Consider the following 18,133-nt stretch of genomic DNA (forward strand, 5'->3'; position numbering starts at 1 on the left):
GGGCTTAGTCAGTAAGGTTCGGCAGCGGTCGCTAGGCAAGCGGTGGTTCAGTGAAGCTTAACGGAAAATATCGTCATCCAAACATAAGGATGAAAATTCATCCACCACACTTACCCTATACGACAAAGTAAAGGGTGACAGGACGTCAAACGAAGTGGGTCTGTAGGCCGGCTTTGCCGATTTACGATAACGTCAATGTATTATGGGTTATGCTTACTTTAAAGTTAATGATGTCCCACTATAACGATGATCCACGCCAGTGCGTCTCTCCAAGAACGAAGAAGAGATTGATGGAGAGCCTGCTATGGATAAGTGAAGCAAGAACTAGCAGAGCCGTAGTTAAGATTTTGTGGGTATTTGAGAAGAGGTGACAACTAACAATGGTCTTAACTTATACGAAAATTGCGGGTACGCCTATTAGCCCGAAATTCCTACGATACGTAGGTGATAGATATGTAAAATATAAAGGGTGACTTCGAACATTTGCCTGCTAATCCTTGGAGTACGCTGTGGTCTGGGTTCGAGTCTGAGCATAGGCACATTTTGTTCCGCATTAGAAATCAGTTGTTTGATGGAATGCCTGACGGTAGTATCGGATGTAAAATTTGAAACAAAGATCGGAACAGGTTTCACAACAAGTAACTGATAACTTACTTGTAAGTGATATTTATTTTAGGATTTAGGTACTTCTTGTACTAGCCATGCATGCTCCTACTCATCGGAGTATATAGTACGACACTGTTTTCCGTTGCGTTTGCGGCCCGTATGAAAGTGTGATTAGCCGATGAGCGATCATTATCGCTCAGCAACTATTCTCAACTACTGCAATAAAATCCAATTAACATTCTCCTTATCGTAATGGTAGTAGTAGATCTTATAATTAATTGAATGGTTCCAGAAGCCATATATTATCTAGTTAGCGCTATCATGGCGGTCGATTCTGGTACTTGCGATATCTCCGAATCTTGCATAGCTTTTATCGTACCTTTATGTAATCTTTAATTTATTTCAGCTAAAATCATTTTAGGGCAGGTTTAGTGCTATTCAAGATCATTATTAAGGTTACTAAAAGCGGAAAGAGATTCAGTGATTTCAAACAGGTAAGCTCATTTTGCTGTAGTTATCCTAAGGCCTTAAAAGATTATCACTGAAACAGATATAAGGGGCTTAATAAGAGCAAGTTGAGTCCTGTCCCCTGAGCACCACGATTGGATGGTGTTCAGTGGGTTCTTCCTGATCGGGACAAATTCTAACCAAGTGAAACTCAGTGGGTTTATGTTTCAAAAAGCCCAATTGCTATTGCAACAAAGGCATAACATTGTTCCGCTGTTGTGACCTTGTTTCAATAGGTAAGAAAAGAGACGATTAGGAATAATCGTTGATAGAACTCTTTCCGTTAGGCCCCATTGCCAACGTTTTCGAATTTTTAGTGTCCAACAATGGTGTCGGCAGACCCAATTTAAGCTACGCTCGCCTTGTTTGAAGTACAATTTATATCTGCAGCCCTATTCCAGTTGATCTACTGGTTACTGACAAGCTTTTGTGATCCATATAGATATAATTCATGGAAGCTAATGTGACTGTGCCCGTAATACAATGGTGTGCGCCACACTTAAAAATAAGTGGAATCTCAGAATATTCATAATGTGCCGATGCCGTAGTACTTCAGATTGATTCTAGCCTTCATCATCATCATCGGTATGCTTGACCGTTACTCGTATCGCTTCGTCATGCATAACCCATGTCCAATGCTATATGTACTCTGTAAAAGTTTAAAATGAAAACAATCACTATGACTCCACGGAGTTACCACTTAGTGTTATACGTACTTTCTTATTTAGTCCTTTACTTCTACTAGGAAGACTATAATCGTTAGATTGCATAAAAAAGTCTTAACGTGACCTGTATTATAAGTAAGCAAATAAGACATTTCACTGAAGTTTACTAGGATTTGAAGGCTGTCACGACTACGGCTGTTCTCATCCATCCAGCGATATCTTTATTTAGTTTTTCGCAGTTCAAATAACAGTTTCTTATCAACCTTGAAACCTCAGCCTGTAAATCTAGATTTAGGTGTCTGAGTCGATCTGAGAAACCGTAGAAGCACAACGCTGCAGATCTACTACATAAACATTTAGTGTGTTAAAGTGAAGATCAACAGCCCACATTGTATGTTACTGAAAGTGTAGTTATGCGAAGTTAGTCGAGAAGAGAGCTGCGTTTCGTCCTGCCTTACCTCAGAAGACGACCTCTCAGCGCATTTGTTAGTTAGTAGAATTATCAGAGAAATGCAATATCCGATGTTGATTTGAGACACCGGAAGCCTGCCTCAGGACTAAGTGTAGGAAGATAGGTAAATAGAAGGAAAAAGAATGCAGCATAGCTGTGAATAATGTACTTCGGGCAAGCGGCCGATTGCTGAAACGGGGCATTAAAATCTAGAAATCGATTCCTAACTCGGAAAAGTCTTAACAATTTATATATCCAAAGAAAATGTTTTTCTGTTTAGGACAAATCTCTGATACTTACATTCGCAGTGTACAGTTTGGGACTGGCTGGTGCTGCTGACAACTTACTGAATTTCCGTCACAGTAGTTCGTACTTCTACTATCCGTACCCAACGCTTGAGCTGTTTTACTCTACTTATCAACAATTTACCATAAGCGTTTTGAAGAAAACGTAAAACACTAGTCATGGCCCAAGCGCATGCATTCAATTATACTCAGTAGGATCAAAATATATTCAAGGACTATATTCCGCAATGTTGATTAATTAGTAGCAGCCCTTACTTGGTCAGCTCAAACGAGGTCCTCGATATGACCACGGCACGAACGATGGGATCCGGGCTTCGGGAGAGTTCATTGGAAATATATAATGTTACTTACTTGATAATTTTCTCGCCTTATTTTTGCATTCCATTTTCCACATAGATATTGAACAAGTCCCAAGAAAATTAGGCCGAGAGTCACGAGTTCTCGCTCCCCGTGCTTCGTAAAGACGCGCTTGAAAATACGTGTTTTAAATAAACATTTGCTTGGCACTTCACAACCTAATAGTGCAAGCAGCTCTATGCGTAGCCAATTAGGTTATACAAGGCTTTAGTATCAATAATCGTCGATATTACGACCGTAATTCCTGTCGCGCACTGCAATGAATATGTTCTTTAAACTAGAATAAACATGTCGCCAACGATACGCGCTTGATTTGAAGCGGAACTACCGCTGAGACGAACAGCGGACTGTTGAGACGGTGTGACCTCTTTAACCTCACAACGTGCGGTTGTTATATTATAACGCTACCATTGGGGTTATTCAGCATAAATGTTTCGTTGGGAAAAGCTACGCAACGATATCGGTTGTTTGAATGAGCGACAGCCCCTTGTCGCGTCCCTAGTGACGGTCTTCACTGGGCACTCTAATGAGGTAAACGATGTCAGTATAGCCTGCGAAGGACACGAGATGTGAAATGTGTCCGTGCTGGCATTACCGCTACCCACTAAGGCAATACAGTAATACGACAGGAGATTAGACAATAGGAGTGGATATTCGACTGCCACACTGATGGAATCAGTTTGTTAAATTCATTGCGGGAACGGCAAAGAATAGTAAAAGACGGCGATTAACGGCACAGCTGGTACAACCGATATAACTTGTGGGGCTTTTTGAAAACCTGACAGAATTTGATGACTTCTTCGCTATGGAAAGGAACTTTACAACATATAGCACTCGATAATCTTGTATGAAGTTCGGGAATCGACTGTTTTTTATAAAGTTAATATTTTCCCAGTTGTCTGAGAGCTTTTTAACTTATGGTCTATGTCTGTAATTTTTGCGTGTATCCATCAGAGAACCCTTGTTACGCCCAATGTACTCCTGCATAAGCAGGTATTTCGAAAACGTATCTGTTCTACGTATCTGGCGTATGTCACGCCAATACTGATAGCATCGTTATTTATAGTGAATAGGGGCCAAAAGTGAATTAATACAGGCCACATTTTCAAACATAACCTGAAAGCTCTTCATTAGGCATAGCGAATGCTTTTCGGTATGGGAAGGGCTGTTGAATACGATCGAAGTATACACTTGAAGTTATGGATAATTATGGCCGACCATATACCAGGGAAAAAAAATCAAATACTTTGAAGCAACAACTTAATTACTAGAAGCATATCGGGATCTTTGGCTCGAACTTCAGAGATTGATTAAACGAGATGAATTTAAGATTCTCCTTTTGTAACGATGAATCAAGTCGATGCCTTGAGGCAATGGACGTATCAGCACTATCAAACGCGTAAGTTCGTTGAAAATTGATGTTTTCCCATTTGTTTTTACTAAACTTTTCAGTTTTAGAAGTTAAACTAAAGCATGATAGATCTAAAAATGTTCATTTCAACACATATAGTATGGAAGCAAATAGATTTATATCTGTGAAATCAAATGAACTATCGTGAAGTGGGAAACGTTGCTGGACTCTCGTTACACACGTGATGATTTACTTCATCTCTGACATTTAACTTCGCTAACTGTGAATATTGGTGAAAAAAGTTTCTTATGTGCGGTGACGGGCGACGCCGTTTGTAGATTCCAATGCGGCTACCTTTCGAAAACGTGAAGCGAAGGTCGATGAATACAAGCATCTAAAATTGAAAAAATCGATACGGAAAATAAGTGTCTTTCTTTAGCTCATGTTTCATAGCAGACATCAGACAGTCTTGCTAAAGCGATCTCATTGCTCAAATAGCCCACTTTCAATGTCATGGCGTGTTTTGTCCAATATTTGAGACCTGCACAACTAGGGTTTCTAAACAGCTTCAATTCGAAGGAAACACATGCATTTACTATGCGATGTTCTTACGTTTCAGGTCTGATTTCAATATCTGATTTTTCCAGTCATTGACATACTGGCCAAATAAGGGATTAACTCATACTCCGACGACGGTCTACATCTTGCTAATATCGATTACGAAACAACCAACATTGAAGACTATTCCACACGTTACGTCTATGCATCATTTTTCATGTGAGAATGCATCGGATAGGGACACCTCAGATACTATACGCTGCAAATTAAGTCTTCAAGAACATATCCTATACGAAGATAAATTCTAGACTAGCAGGGAAGCGTTTGAGAGGAACGACCGAAGACTAAGCATACCAGTTTGTATTAGCTGGATGGTCTGTATGCTAAAGTAATCCAGCTTACGGATTCTTTTTTGGGGATTCTATATTTCAGGCGTTTTTAATGTGTAGTGATCCCGATCTCTGGGCGCAAGCAGCAAACGGAGTCGGGAAGAGACTGTTCTCCGCAGCTTCGAGCAGATTTACAAGGAGCAAAAACGTAATGGTTTGCGTATCGGAAGCGAGCTCACACCGAACGAAGCTGCAGGATCTGCATCGAAAGCCAGATTTCTTCCATTTTAGCTCATAGACTCATATCATCAGACTCATATCAAGAGGGTCTACTGTCACTAACGGGTATCATAAAGAAATTTCAAAAATAGTCACCAGTATACTTACGTCGACTACGGGAAAACAGGCCATGAGTTTTCCGCCTAACGGTTCAGCGGATGTAGCCCTCTGCTTTTCCGCTCTTTAATAGATGAAAAATATATAGACAAAAGAGATTAGAGACGATCGAAGAAATCGAAAAAAGAAAAATGGAAGCAGAACTGGGGTCCACTAGTACGATTAAATTGTCTAAGAACATGTCGACACACATGCAATGGGCCCGGCAGAAATTACTTCGAAGGAGGCGACAGGTTATTGAGCCTTTGATTCTCAGTTTATCTTTGGTTAGGCGATTGCATCAATCTTGATGCATATCGATCTAGCAGCACTGTTCAAATAGCGCGAAGTGATGGTGCTGAGACTGGTTAGACAGGATGATAGTAGTCAAGGCTTCAAATAGGTCGTACCTTTTGTCAAAAATCGGCCTTTTGTGGTTCTAGAGTTCACGTGTCCCGATCAGACGCGCATGGCTTTTCATACTTCTTTCAGCTCCTCCTTTTGTGTGCCTTGAAAATGCAACGCCCAAGTACGATAACATGTTATCGACGATTTGGGCCTCTAAATATCGCCAGAGACCGGTAAAAAAAGTCTATTAAAATTGTACCCGAGTCGTATTGGGTGCTATCGAAATGCCCACGCTGCATATACGCTGTTTGAAAATAAAACTAGTTTGGTAGTATTTCAGATCGCAAATATAAAGTAAGCTTAGTTTTACAAACATCTAGCGTTTTCAGGCAACATAAGAGACGTGGGCAAAGAGTGCTTGGGACAAAAAGGGACAAAAAGATTTTGTGTCCTAAATATATATATATATGCTAGACTCGATCACTGGAATTGTCACGGAGATAACTGTCTAAATGTAAGCAGACAGTATAGTTCGCTATTGGCTTGCTTGGCATTCTATAGCGTAATAGGCATAGGCCTAGTAATAAACATCTTTCGAAGAATAAGGTTACCTTGTAAACGTTAACCCTATTATTGTTATTATACGTTAGTAACTTGTGTCGGGATACGCTGAAAGCGAATCTTGTACAACCCATTTACGCGGAGTGGTTTTATTCGAATATGCACAAACCGGATTATTTAGAAAGTAGATAAGATGGATGCGATACGCACCTTCATACGAAGAGCATGTTCCCTCATGAAAATCGTCCATAACTTAATCGCACTCTAACTAAAACTACGTACTAATTCGACACTGTGAAATACAATTTAGAGCTTTTTTAACTACTGCTTAAATAGCAATGTTCCTTCTTAACTAATATTACCAGAGAAAATACGTTCCAATAAAATATAAATATATTTTTTAATATAATAAAGCTAAATTGTTTATTAACAGCCGAATGTTTATAGACCAGGCGAAGTTCACTATTTAAGTGGACTAACCGAAGTACGAATGTTCCGCCCACTCATTTTAAAAGACTGTTGGGCAATAGAATTGAGATAACGATGCAGTGGTAATTTGACAGAAAACGAGGAAGGGAGACTGTTGGAAATAATAGGAAACGCAAGATAGGACACGAAAAAATATACCACAACAACGACGACAGGGCATAGCGCAGCGGAAGCAGTGGACGACAAGGTCTTTTTTGATTGTCTCTCCCTTTCATCCAAACGAATGTTTCCACTAGAGCGGAAGCTGAAACTGAATACGATCCTTATACAGCCAGATCTACCGAATTACGCTAGCACGCTAACAGTCACCTATGCGATTTGTAGTGATACAGACTGAACGCTGACACAATGGCACGTTGAGTTGTCTCCAGTAGCCATCGGATTCATTGAACGCTTGTCGAAGTTCCATAATTTATTAGGCTGGACACCTCGATCGTGGTTGAACGAAAAACGAGCTAGAGCTTACTATGTAAAGATCCTCTGCCCGAAAGTTCCTGAAACAGTCGCTAGCAATAGTTCTACTGTTAGGTCATGCATATCGCAGCAGAAGTGACTTCAGACCAGTCTATAGCTAGTAGAAGCGAAGTTTAAAAGAAGTCGTTACCAGAACGAAAAAAAAAAAGATAACGAAAAGTGATATACTGTTAAATGTGTATTCAAGTTTAAGCTCTTATTGGAGCCCATATTAAACCAATCCTCTAAGGAATCACAAAAATGCTAAAAAATTATTGTGCCAGTAAGGCCATCTTTCAGACAAAGTTAACGTCAACAAAAAACTTGTTCTTTGTCCTCGTCTAGCCTTCTTATCCTCAACCTGGTTAAATCAGTTTTTTTTGCCGTTTGTTCTAAAATTAATCCTTTTGCTAAATATAACGTAAAGGATTGTCTTGTATCCAACACGTTGTATAATTCCCCATCGCCGGTATACATATGTTTTCAGGAAAACGGAAAAAATACCGAGTTCCAAATAAAATATACAAAAAAATATGCATATACACAGACGTACCCATTATACTCTACATAGAGACAAGTTCACAATAACCATTGGCTAGGGGGTAGAGTTTATGAAGTTACACACGAAGGCAGAAGCAACAGCAGTCAGACATGTCGCAGGGCCGTGGTACAGTAATAGTAGTAGTGGGTGAGACATTACTTATCTACGTTTTAACCTAGCTTGCCTTCCTGCCAGCTTTGCTGTTAGCCTGAGGTTCCAGAGTAGCTGAGTTGGGTAAAACAAGCCGCCTCCAGCGTCCGTCGTTACCCGAAGCATGTCGCTGCAGCCTGCAGCAGCAGCAACTCTATCCCTCCTCCTCTTTAAATGCCCCCCTCTTTTTGCTTGCCCCCCACCAATCCATAGGCCTTGGGCTCACACCCCAGTCCCCTTTAAGGCCTGCAAGGCCTCGTCCGTTTGCCTTTAGTCGTCTTCGAGGGCTCCCCACTGTTATCCGGCTGTTGTGGCTTTACCTTCGGAGCAGATCTGTCCTGCCTTCCGCTGTCTGTCCTCGCTTTTTCCTTTTTATGGATCGCGGGCCCTCAAACTGGTAAACCCAAGCCTACGCACGATCCGCGTTTCGAAAGCTTCACGTTGCTGGGGACATTCTCACGACAGTCATCGCAGCTGTTGCTGTCGCCACTACGTCGGTGATAGCTAGAACGATGGCAATAGCGTGGTGGTTACCTAGCGGTCTGACTTACGACCTGACTCAGCCTGTGAGGGCCTGACTCGTGACCCCTGCGACCCTCTCTCTCTCGTGTCGCCGGCACCCGCCCTCTCCATAGCACTATGCACCCTCTCCCAACGAAGGTACATCGTAAGCAAGCAACAGTTTTCTTTAAGTTTGTCCTCGTTTGTTAGCGTCTTCTCGAATCGAGCGGCAAGACCGATTCCGCAAACCATAGTCGACGTCTATCTGTCGCCGTCACTGCACGAAGCAGAAGTGAACGTCACTCATCCATGTCCGTCGTTGGATGTCTATCCTGTCGAAATCTAATGACGGCATAAAAAAGCTAAGAATAGCAGGTTAGATGGCACGGAGGATGGCCACGGCGTTCGGTAGCAGCGGAGATGCTGTTTTGTGACGGCGGCTGTGAGCGCCACCTCTAATCAGCCAATATAGCCAAAGCGCAATTGACGGCGCGCAACGTATGTCAGTGTCACGCTTCTTTTGTCAACGAGTACGCTCGACTTGTATCTTGGTAGCTGTGATCGAACGGAACAGCTACCTGAAGCAGCTTAAGCCGGAAACCAAACACCGAAGATAACTTCATACAAATATAACAATTATAATAAGGAAACGATGCAATGTTAGTACACAGTGCCGCATCTGGATACAGACACGACAAAAAAGTATTAGGCGAAATCGATTCTTTTTGTCTGCAGGTGCCCTGTTGTTTCGGCTGCCACAACAAAGCGTGTATTTGACATAGTCAAACTAACTTAACCAGCGACCGTGTCACTCGACCCATCCTATCTACCAACCCGAAAGCCAGTCTTTAACAACTTCCGGTCCAGCATGTAGTTTGCTTCCAGCCAACTGTTAAGACGCCGCAGTTCTCCCTGATACACCGGTGAATATATGTTTGAGTGTACGTGAAAGTAATAAGGATTTAACCCATTGTTAGCTCGTTTAGTTACCCGTTCGTCTGTTATTGCCCGTTCTTAACATCGAAGTCATCGTCACCCGTCGCCGTCAATATTCGCAGACGTCGTGTTCTTTTGCTTTTCGTTGACCGGAATGAGTTAGTGTTGTTATAGTTGATCTCGCCAGCTTTCTCGAGCTTTGCTTGCCAATTGCAGGTTCTCTATTCAGCTGTTTTGTAAAATCTGAATATTGCAAGTCATCACAGTAGGTTTGAAACGCCGAAGAAGATGATTAAGAAGCATGGGAAGAAAATGAATAAAACCAAACAAACGACTCATCACGGTACGATTCAATTTCTCTCGTTTGTCTAAAACCTCGTCGTCGCTAGTGCCACGCAATGTGCCGAATTCCGTCTAATATTGCGTCGACTTACATCACCGTCATAGATTACGTCACTAGCACAGCCGTGTCGACAGCTTCTATTGATACAACGACTGTGTCTCCTGCCGTCGACAAAAGCACCCCCTGTTTGTGTACCAAATCTGGAAAGCTAAGCAGCAGGCGTTCGCCAGTGGGGGTTCGGTCTTGTGCACGTCTACTTGAGTTGCGTCCACGTCTACGTGTGCATCCATTATAGACGGACGGGAGCGCGACGCGTACAAATCTGTCAGCGTTCACGATAACAACTGCGGACGCCGTTTTCTCAAGCCGTTTTCGCGTATTTCGTAATCGGTGCCGCGTCCGCTTGAAAAAGGCGACAACGGCGATCACCGACGCCAACACTGGCGGTTAGCGGTTAGCAGTTAGCTGGTCGCTATAGATAAAGCTAGAGAACCTCGAATCGACGGCGTGCGCCTGACCCGGGCTGAAACATGTTGACTTGGATGGTGAACCGCAAACGCCAGTTGGATTTAGTGAATGTTGTCCATACCCCATCGGTGAGTAAACATTAAGGGATCTGTTGTACTATCATTATAATGGCAACACATTAGCTATATGTGTATATTTTGTATACATGCACGCATAGGCACCCTGGGGTACATCGTCAACTGGTACATTGGGTCATCAGTCAGTTATTATATACTTGTCCATCAACGGATCAGCTCCTGCCTGACCCTTTTTAACGGATACTTCACCGATGGCAAATATATCAAACAGATAAAGGCGAATTGAAGTATAAATTGAATTAATCCATTTTTCGCACTTAGCTAAGTTCTGCCGAAATACCAGCAGCAGTTATTACGGAAGTATAAGTTGCATCTTGTTACAGCACATTCATACACAAGCCTAGGGCGCGTCCGGCCTCCCCCCTCGTATCCGACATCTGCGTCTCTTTGAACGTAGCAGGCGTTGATACGGTCGATATGTGGCACAATCATTTGTGAGTGCGTTCGGGTTCTGTCCTTTCTCACATTTACGCTCTCTCTCAATTTCTCCCTGTGACTGTCGCCGTGTGGGCGGGGGTTCATTTGTTCGTCCGTCGTCTTCTACTTGTGACAATCAACCCAAGTAGGCCATGGAGAGAGAAGAGCTCGTCCAGCAGCTGCCTACATCTGTTGCGGTACAGCGTTCCCCAGAGCTGAAGGGAGGGGGTAGCAAGAAACAGTATCTGGGCTCCATATGTGTGCCGGCAGCGTTCAAGTGCGCCGTGGTTTTTCTTCAGCCCGGCAACATGGATTCGGCTTGTCGGCTGGCGGGAGGGTTGACCAGCAAGCAACAGCCTGTCACCCGAACACTCGGACAGCAGCAAAGGACAGCCAAGCAATGAACTAGCGAAAACACGGGCTAGGCCAAAGTGCACCGGTCTTGTGTCCTATATACCCGCAGCTGTACGTATTGTGCGCTATCAACAGATCTTAGCCGACAGACTTTGGCCACAAGTCGAACCAATGTCGCCGCTGCTTCTGCTTCGCCACTATTACAAATACAACAACAAGGCTCGTATATTGTTTTTATTGTCTACACTGATATTTGTATAGAAATTTATTATGAGTGTATACTAGAACCGTTCGTATATCGACTATATTGAATAGAACAGAAGCGAATGCTCGCACTTGGCGTTCAGGAAACACCGAAACAGAACAGAAATCTTCACAACAACTGATTCAGATATATGCGTCTGCATTGATTTGCGAAGATATCTACATGTAATGGTGGCCTGACAATGCGGAAGAGTCACTTCAAACTTATCCGTGTATGAAACGTCAGTCTAGTGACGTTGAAGAAACCTATTTCTTATATTTGCCAATAGTCAACATCGTTGCGGCATTGAGAAGTTACGCTTTCTATCGCTTGCGTTATATTCTGCGAATGTATACGCTATGTATGTAGGCGTATATACAAATACTACTTCTTAACCTACCCATAAATTAAAAGCTATTGTACATAAGTACAATAGATATATGTTTTCGACAGCTTCGAAAACTTTTTAAGATCCTCTTTTTTTGTACTAAGCATGTTTATAAATAAATTACTTAAAATTAACTATCACGACCCTAATCATCATGAACATTATACTAAAGCATAAAGCTTTTTAATTCCTCCTTTTTATTAGTATCTTCGCCATTTTCCGTCGTACAGCAGTTTCGTCTCTTACGTGAACACGGCTGTAGTTGATAAAATACCAGCAATAAATAAACTGACGACCCATTCGCCTCTCATATAAAGAAGACTTGCCTGTTTCTATTTATATGATGACCCTTCGAGGTAATGTTTATTACAGCCGCGACGGTGGCTTGCGTCGACTTCCCGGCTTCTCTTCTTATTCAAGTCTTCTATATTGACGCATTCCTTCTATTAATCCGCCTATTAGGATTTTGATTTAAAAGTAGGGGCGCGCCTGACCGCATCTGCGTCCTAACCACTAGTGCAACAGTCCCTTATTTCTGTGACCGGGATTATTTACATCTTTTTCTTTACCTTTTTCTTCCCGGCTTCCCGTACCTATGTGTGTTGCTTTCCTTTTCGGCAATCAACCGATTAACTAACTGGAACCGCTCTTCTGTTACGTTTATTCTTCGATGCTTCATAATTGCCGTCTTCGTACTGCTTGCATTGTCTTGTTCTAGTTTTGGGTGGTCGGTGCGGCTACCCAAAGCTGTAGGACTAGTAGCTAGATCGGATCTACCAAGTGACATGGATTCAAAAAGAAAGGGAAGTCCATGAAGGACACAAATCAGTTATTATGTCTGCAAATCATTTTCCTTTGCTACAATCATTCGATGCGTCGCATCAGCTTTGCTTCGCGTGCCCATCTCGTCACGTGACCGTAGTCCTTTCTCGGGAAAGAAAGTCTGATTCCTCGTAGGCATGTATATCCTAAGCGCTGGCCACCTAGATCGTTACGGCTCTGAAATGGCGACACCTCGCTTTGATCTAACTCATCGGCACAGTATTAGGCTAAATCTTTGCTTTTGTCTGCGTCGCAAAGGCTAGCTTTTACAGGAAGCTCCAAGAAATTTAAAGACTAGGTACCTGCTGTCACATCGGTCATGTATCCAGCACTCAGCCGTTTTACTTAGGCGATTAACGTCACCTGCTTGGCTCTCATTCGCTCACTTCGATCTATTTCTCTGACACGGCCCTTTCGTCGTGATAACTGCTCGAATCTCGATGACTCGTTGGAGGCAGAAAAAGAGGTGCCCTCTCGACGAATGCGTTACACAAAGGAAGACGCAAACAAACATATGTCAGTACAACTTCTTCTTCTAACTTAGGTTCAGTGCTTGCTCCATTGCTGTTGGTGGTCCTGCTACTGCTGCAGCCGTGGGATATCTAGTTATCAGGTAAAAGCTAGTTAAAACAGGCTTCGTGTCCTTCCACCTACTGCAAAATATCAAAACATTAAGTAACAAACCATTTGAGCATCATTCGATGCGGACGAAAGTTGGCCCGCAAAGATCGATAGTACGATAGCAGTGTTCAGCGGCAACAATAGCTTAAGAGTTATCCATAGACACACATAATAAACGAATGAAAAATTCCAGATGAACTAGAGTGAAGAAAAGTGAGTTAAATACAGGTAATGAGCCCATCCGTTATAAACAAAGATGATCATTACGATCATTTCCCCTACAGAAGGTATCACGTTCTTCAGTAGTGTCTTTTCAAAGTGGTTGATAGCTTTTCAATCCAGCTTTCACTCTATGCTACTGGACGGCCGTTCGAATTATACAATCGCTACTACTATTGCCTCGAAGCGTCCTGCCCTTGGCCTAGGCTTGTTTTTTTTACCTTAACCTATTTACGCTTAGGGCCGTGATTAGAGTAAGCTAGCAAAGTACGAGCAGGAAAAAGAAAAAGACCAAAATACATTGGGAGAATAACAAGTGTTCCGAATAACTAGAGGTGCCTTATACCCATTCTATATAATGAGAATTATAGCTGCGCAATTATCTACAAGAACGCGTAATGGGTTAAGTTGACTGAATCATCTGTTATATATTAGTACCACCGTCCTGTTGCGTTACGAGCGGTACCAGCGTTTCATTGTAATAATTTTAAATTTACCAAAAATTGGCTATGGTACGTACTGGAGAAGGGCGTCCCTGTTCGAACCTGTATAGGGTACGTCACGCACCAATCTATGACAGTACGTAAATCAGATGATTAAATCTTTTTCAGTTTGTGAGAGGCTACATGTTTTCGGTCGATAGTTCGACTGATTCAGGGTTCGTACGGGCACTTGAAGTTCGCTACAAGCAATCACTTGTCCGTTCACTCTGCCCTAATAGAAGTAGGATCGTTTCAAGGTAGCGTCAACGTTAATTCCACCAATCACCGATCCGAAAATGAAGTATGCGTATAGAAAAAGGGCATGGATGTAAACAGATATGTATGACTCAACCTATAATTTAGAAGCGTTTGATCAGTTCCGATTTGAAGCCAGTCTTGCATTATTAAGGTTTGAACTGAAATCATCTTTTAGGATCACTCGATTCGCATAAACTTCCGCGTTTCTGTGTCTCGTAATATAATGCTATTATTGTCCTGTATGCCTCGTAAAGATGTTATATACTCAGTATTTAAACTTCACTTTTTTAATTTATTACAAATGCATGCTATTGGAAAAATATGTTTGTTTAAGTGTGATTTTTTGGGCTGTCATTATTATTTTAGCGTGTCGTTCGATGTAGCTTTCGGGGACATGTGCAAATTTGTCATTGTTCCGGAATTATTATTTATTCCAATAAACGAAACCGAACTGCTTGTTACTTAATAGGGCCAATTTTGTGCCAATCTATTGCAAAACTTGAAATACTTAAACGATTTCGTCTATTTTAGATTGCTTCGTTTGTTCCGGCGATGTGGAAGACAGAACCAGCCTTTCCTAATTCGAAGTTGTCAACGGTACGGTGCCGCCAGAAAACGTCCGTGTGCGTGGGTGTGTGTGTATGTGTGTGTATGTGTGTGTGTGTGTGTGTGTGTGTGTGTGTGTGTGTGTGTGTGTGTGTGTGTGTGTGTGTGTGTGTGTGTGTGTGTGTGTGTGTGTGTGTGTGTGTGTGTGTGTGTGTGTGTGTGTGTGTGTGTGTGTGTGTGTGTGTGTGTGTGTGTGTGTGTGTGTGTGTGTGTGTGTGTGTGTGTGTGGCCTACCTCACTTCCTCGGGTACTTCGGATTTGGCGCTCAAGCTATGGCAGAACATAGAGAACGAGACTTAGACCAGCGCTTACATTCACTTGTCAATTATCACCTAACTGACCGCGTGTTATCCCTCCGACTGTCTCTGCGACTATTATTGTTAGCTATCACTCTGACAATTCCGCACTCCGTTGGGTAGTAGGACACATTATTTATAGGAAGTTAGTCGTGCTTTCCTGTTTCTGGCGACTTATGCGGTAGATGTGTGCCTGAGTGTGTGTGTTGATACGATTTGCTATCATCAAATCGTCAGCCAGCGTTAGGAAAGATGCGGGGACAAGAAGATTTTTCATGCACATACACAAGTTGTATTGAGCGCGCATGTTCATACATACGAAGAGCTATTTCCGAAAGACTTTCGTCACGTGTAATTGCATCACACATCTTAGATAAGTCTATCACATCCTTACACAGGTGCTTATAGTGATAAACAACTTATTCCGTAATGTTTGTAAACACAACCTGGATAAGCGGTACACTCCAAGAAGGCCTAGATTTTGGTAGATAAAACTTTTTAAAGAATTAACTTTAGAAGCTCGCTTTATCTCCGTTAGTGTGACGGAAAATGTTAGTTAATCTGTCTGGGCTTTCTTCAAGCATAGCTTTGAAGTCCATATATATTGTGTAACTTGAGGTCATTTTATTTGTTGCTATTTCACTCAGGTAATTGCGTCAGTCTTTTGCCTGTTAAGGAAATCGAAAGGCCTAACTGTTCTTTTAGTTTATGGACTTTCACATGATATATCTAATAGTCTAGACCGATCTATTGACTGATTGTGATCTTTTCGGTCAGTAATCTACCGTTTCCTTTCCTTTGCACTGGCTCGATGTATGGTCTTACGAGCAAATTCTCGATGCAGCCTGACGCTGACCATACGAGAACAAATCGCTAACCCATACATGCAGGAGTGTTTGAAAGATAGGGTTTTGCCCGCGACTACGTGCTAACTCACCTTCGGGCAGCGCATAAATGAACATCATATAAATAATGTAAAAGAAACGGAGCACCTTATGCCAGAGTGGAACAAGCAAACCGGCATAAATACACTCTTGGAATGAGGCTCTTTTGACCTACTGAATTGTGCAGCGTTTCTAATTTTCGAGGCATCTAACTTCTTTACCTGGACCTAACCTCACTAAAGCTCTGTGGGGTTATTCCTTAGAAGGCTGCAAAAGAAAACGTGAACCGGACTAAGCTGTCGGAACCGGTCGAGAGAACTCACTTTACTGCCGTAGCCTATTTCTTGATTCTTGAGCTTGACCTGGATTCCCCTGGGTAGTTTTACACGTCGTCGTTTCAGGAAAACACAGGCCGTCGTTTCAGAAAAACACAGACCGACTTCGATCGGAAGGAGGAGCTACGTTCTTCTTACCAGAAGAATATCGGAGTCTTCTTCCCTTCCAATCACCAACCTTCTCGCTTTTAAATCACTTCTAAATTTGAAGGGACTACCCTAGCAGAAGGATAGCTGTTCGGAGCAACGTGACGCCACCCATTCCGTTAGTCTTATCAGGAGCACTGAGTGAGTCTTGAGCGAAAACAAGCTCTCTAGCGATTCGTGCTCGATGCTTGTGACCTGTCGCACATTGTACTTCGCTGACCAACTGCTTGGCTACAAAGCGTATCCTTTTCGAGGTCAACGTGGGACAATCTGTGCAGCATAGGGCGTTTTGCGTATGTGCACGTTAAAGTGCAGCCGTCTTGGCTGCCTCTTTACTCTTCACTCCACCCTTTTTTTGGCCTTTCTGGTAGGCCGCCGCTTCCAACGAGGTGACATTAGGCTACTTGCTAGCTGGACGCCTAACTGTCGTCGACTGGCGTCTTGTGTTAACACACAGCGCAGCGGCCAGCGCGGCGTCTTACACTGGTGCTGGCTTATTGACCTGCCTAACTCCGATCAACTATGGAGTTCCGGCCTCGTTTAAGGAGGACCATTTTTCCTTACCGATATTAGTGCCAGTTACTCTGCTATACGTTTTGTGTTCTAACCACTGTACAACGTTCTGCCGCCATTGTTGTTTTCTGCTTCGCGTACTGAAGTTCTCTTTTTTCTACTTCCGATACCAATACTCCATTCTGTGCTATTGCTTTGTCTGGGATGTCACAGCCGTCTTACTTTTAGGAAAGCGACGAATGACTTAAATGATTCTTTGAAGAGTTGTCAATATCTCTCGGTTGACTGTATGTAACAAAGTGCTGGGGGGGGGGGGGGGGCTCTGCCGTGAGGAAGGGCGGCTTTTGATCAACGTAGCTAACAGTCTCTACTTATCCAATGTGCCCTGATCTGACTGTGAAGCCCTTCCGGACTCAAAGGCATTTCAACCTCAATCAGTTTTCTGCCCGACGTTGAGCCTAAACCTTAAAAGGCTTTTTATGCATTACGCTGATAGGATTTAAATTGCCTGCTGCGGTTGCTGCTGTTAAGGAGTACCAGCCGCTTCTAGCAGACCAACCCGTCAACCGCTTGCTTGGCCGCACGTCGCTGTTCTCTTGCGCCGCACGGTCAGACTCTTCACGTCCGTGGCGGACGGTGATTCTGTCGCGCGTCAGAAGACTGGCTTGATAAGAGTCTCTCCTGCCCCCGTCTGCAGCTCGCTACGAACAATAGCAGAACCAGCTGTCAAAGACGCCAGCTGTAAGATACGGCGGACTGACATTTGTTGTCATTAGAAAAAAAATGACATTAAACCGTTATCGATGCAAGTTGGCCCTTGTAAAATTACTACTACCCTGAAATTTCCAGGTAGATTAAAATTATAAGTGGAGAACGGAAATGTACTCTACTTTTCTCATGGCATACCTCTATGTCACTACAAATCTCAGTTTAATAATAAGTGACGATTCGCCGAGTATACTTTACTACTATATTCATGGTTCAACTAATATACATACGTTCGATTGAATTGTACGTGATGGGAGGTACATAATGTTTAGATCTGATGAAACGATGCCTCGTCGCATTAAAGTCTAGTGCGTTGTTGAGGTAGCTGGAGGGCCGTCTTGACTCACA

General features: G+C 42.8%; 1 protein-coding gene across 2 annotated transcripts in view; it reads left to right on the forward strand.

Moving 5' to 3' along the window:
- Positions 1-10,185: 10,185 nt before the first annotated feature.
- The window catches only part of LOC111264102 (uncharacterized), a 74,497-nt gene continuing 66,549 nt past the window's right edge, over positions 10,186-18,133 (forward strand). For both annotated transcript variants that reach the window (XR_015312563.1, XM_022839714.2), the window contains exon 1: positions 10,186-10,422. Coding sequence is in view for 1 of the 2 variants with exons in the window: in XM_022839714.2 (XP_022695449.1) it covers positions 10,357-10,422 (66 nt within the window). In the remaining variant the exon portion in view is untranslated. The remainder of the gene's footprint in view (positions 10,423-18,133) is intronic.

This window comes from Varroa jacobsoni, unplaced genomic scaffold (genome assembly GCF_002532875.2).
Source record: "Varroa jacobsoni isolate VJ856 unplaced genomic scaffold, vjacob_1.0 scaffold_821, whole genome shotgun sequence".
NCBI lineage: Eukaryota > Metazoa > Arthropoda > Arachnida > Mesostigmata > Varroidae > Varroa > Varroa jacobsoni.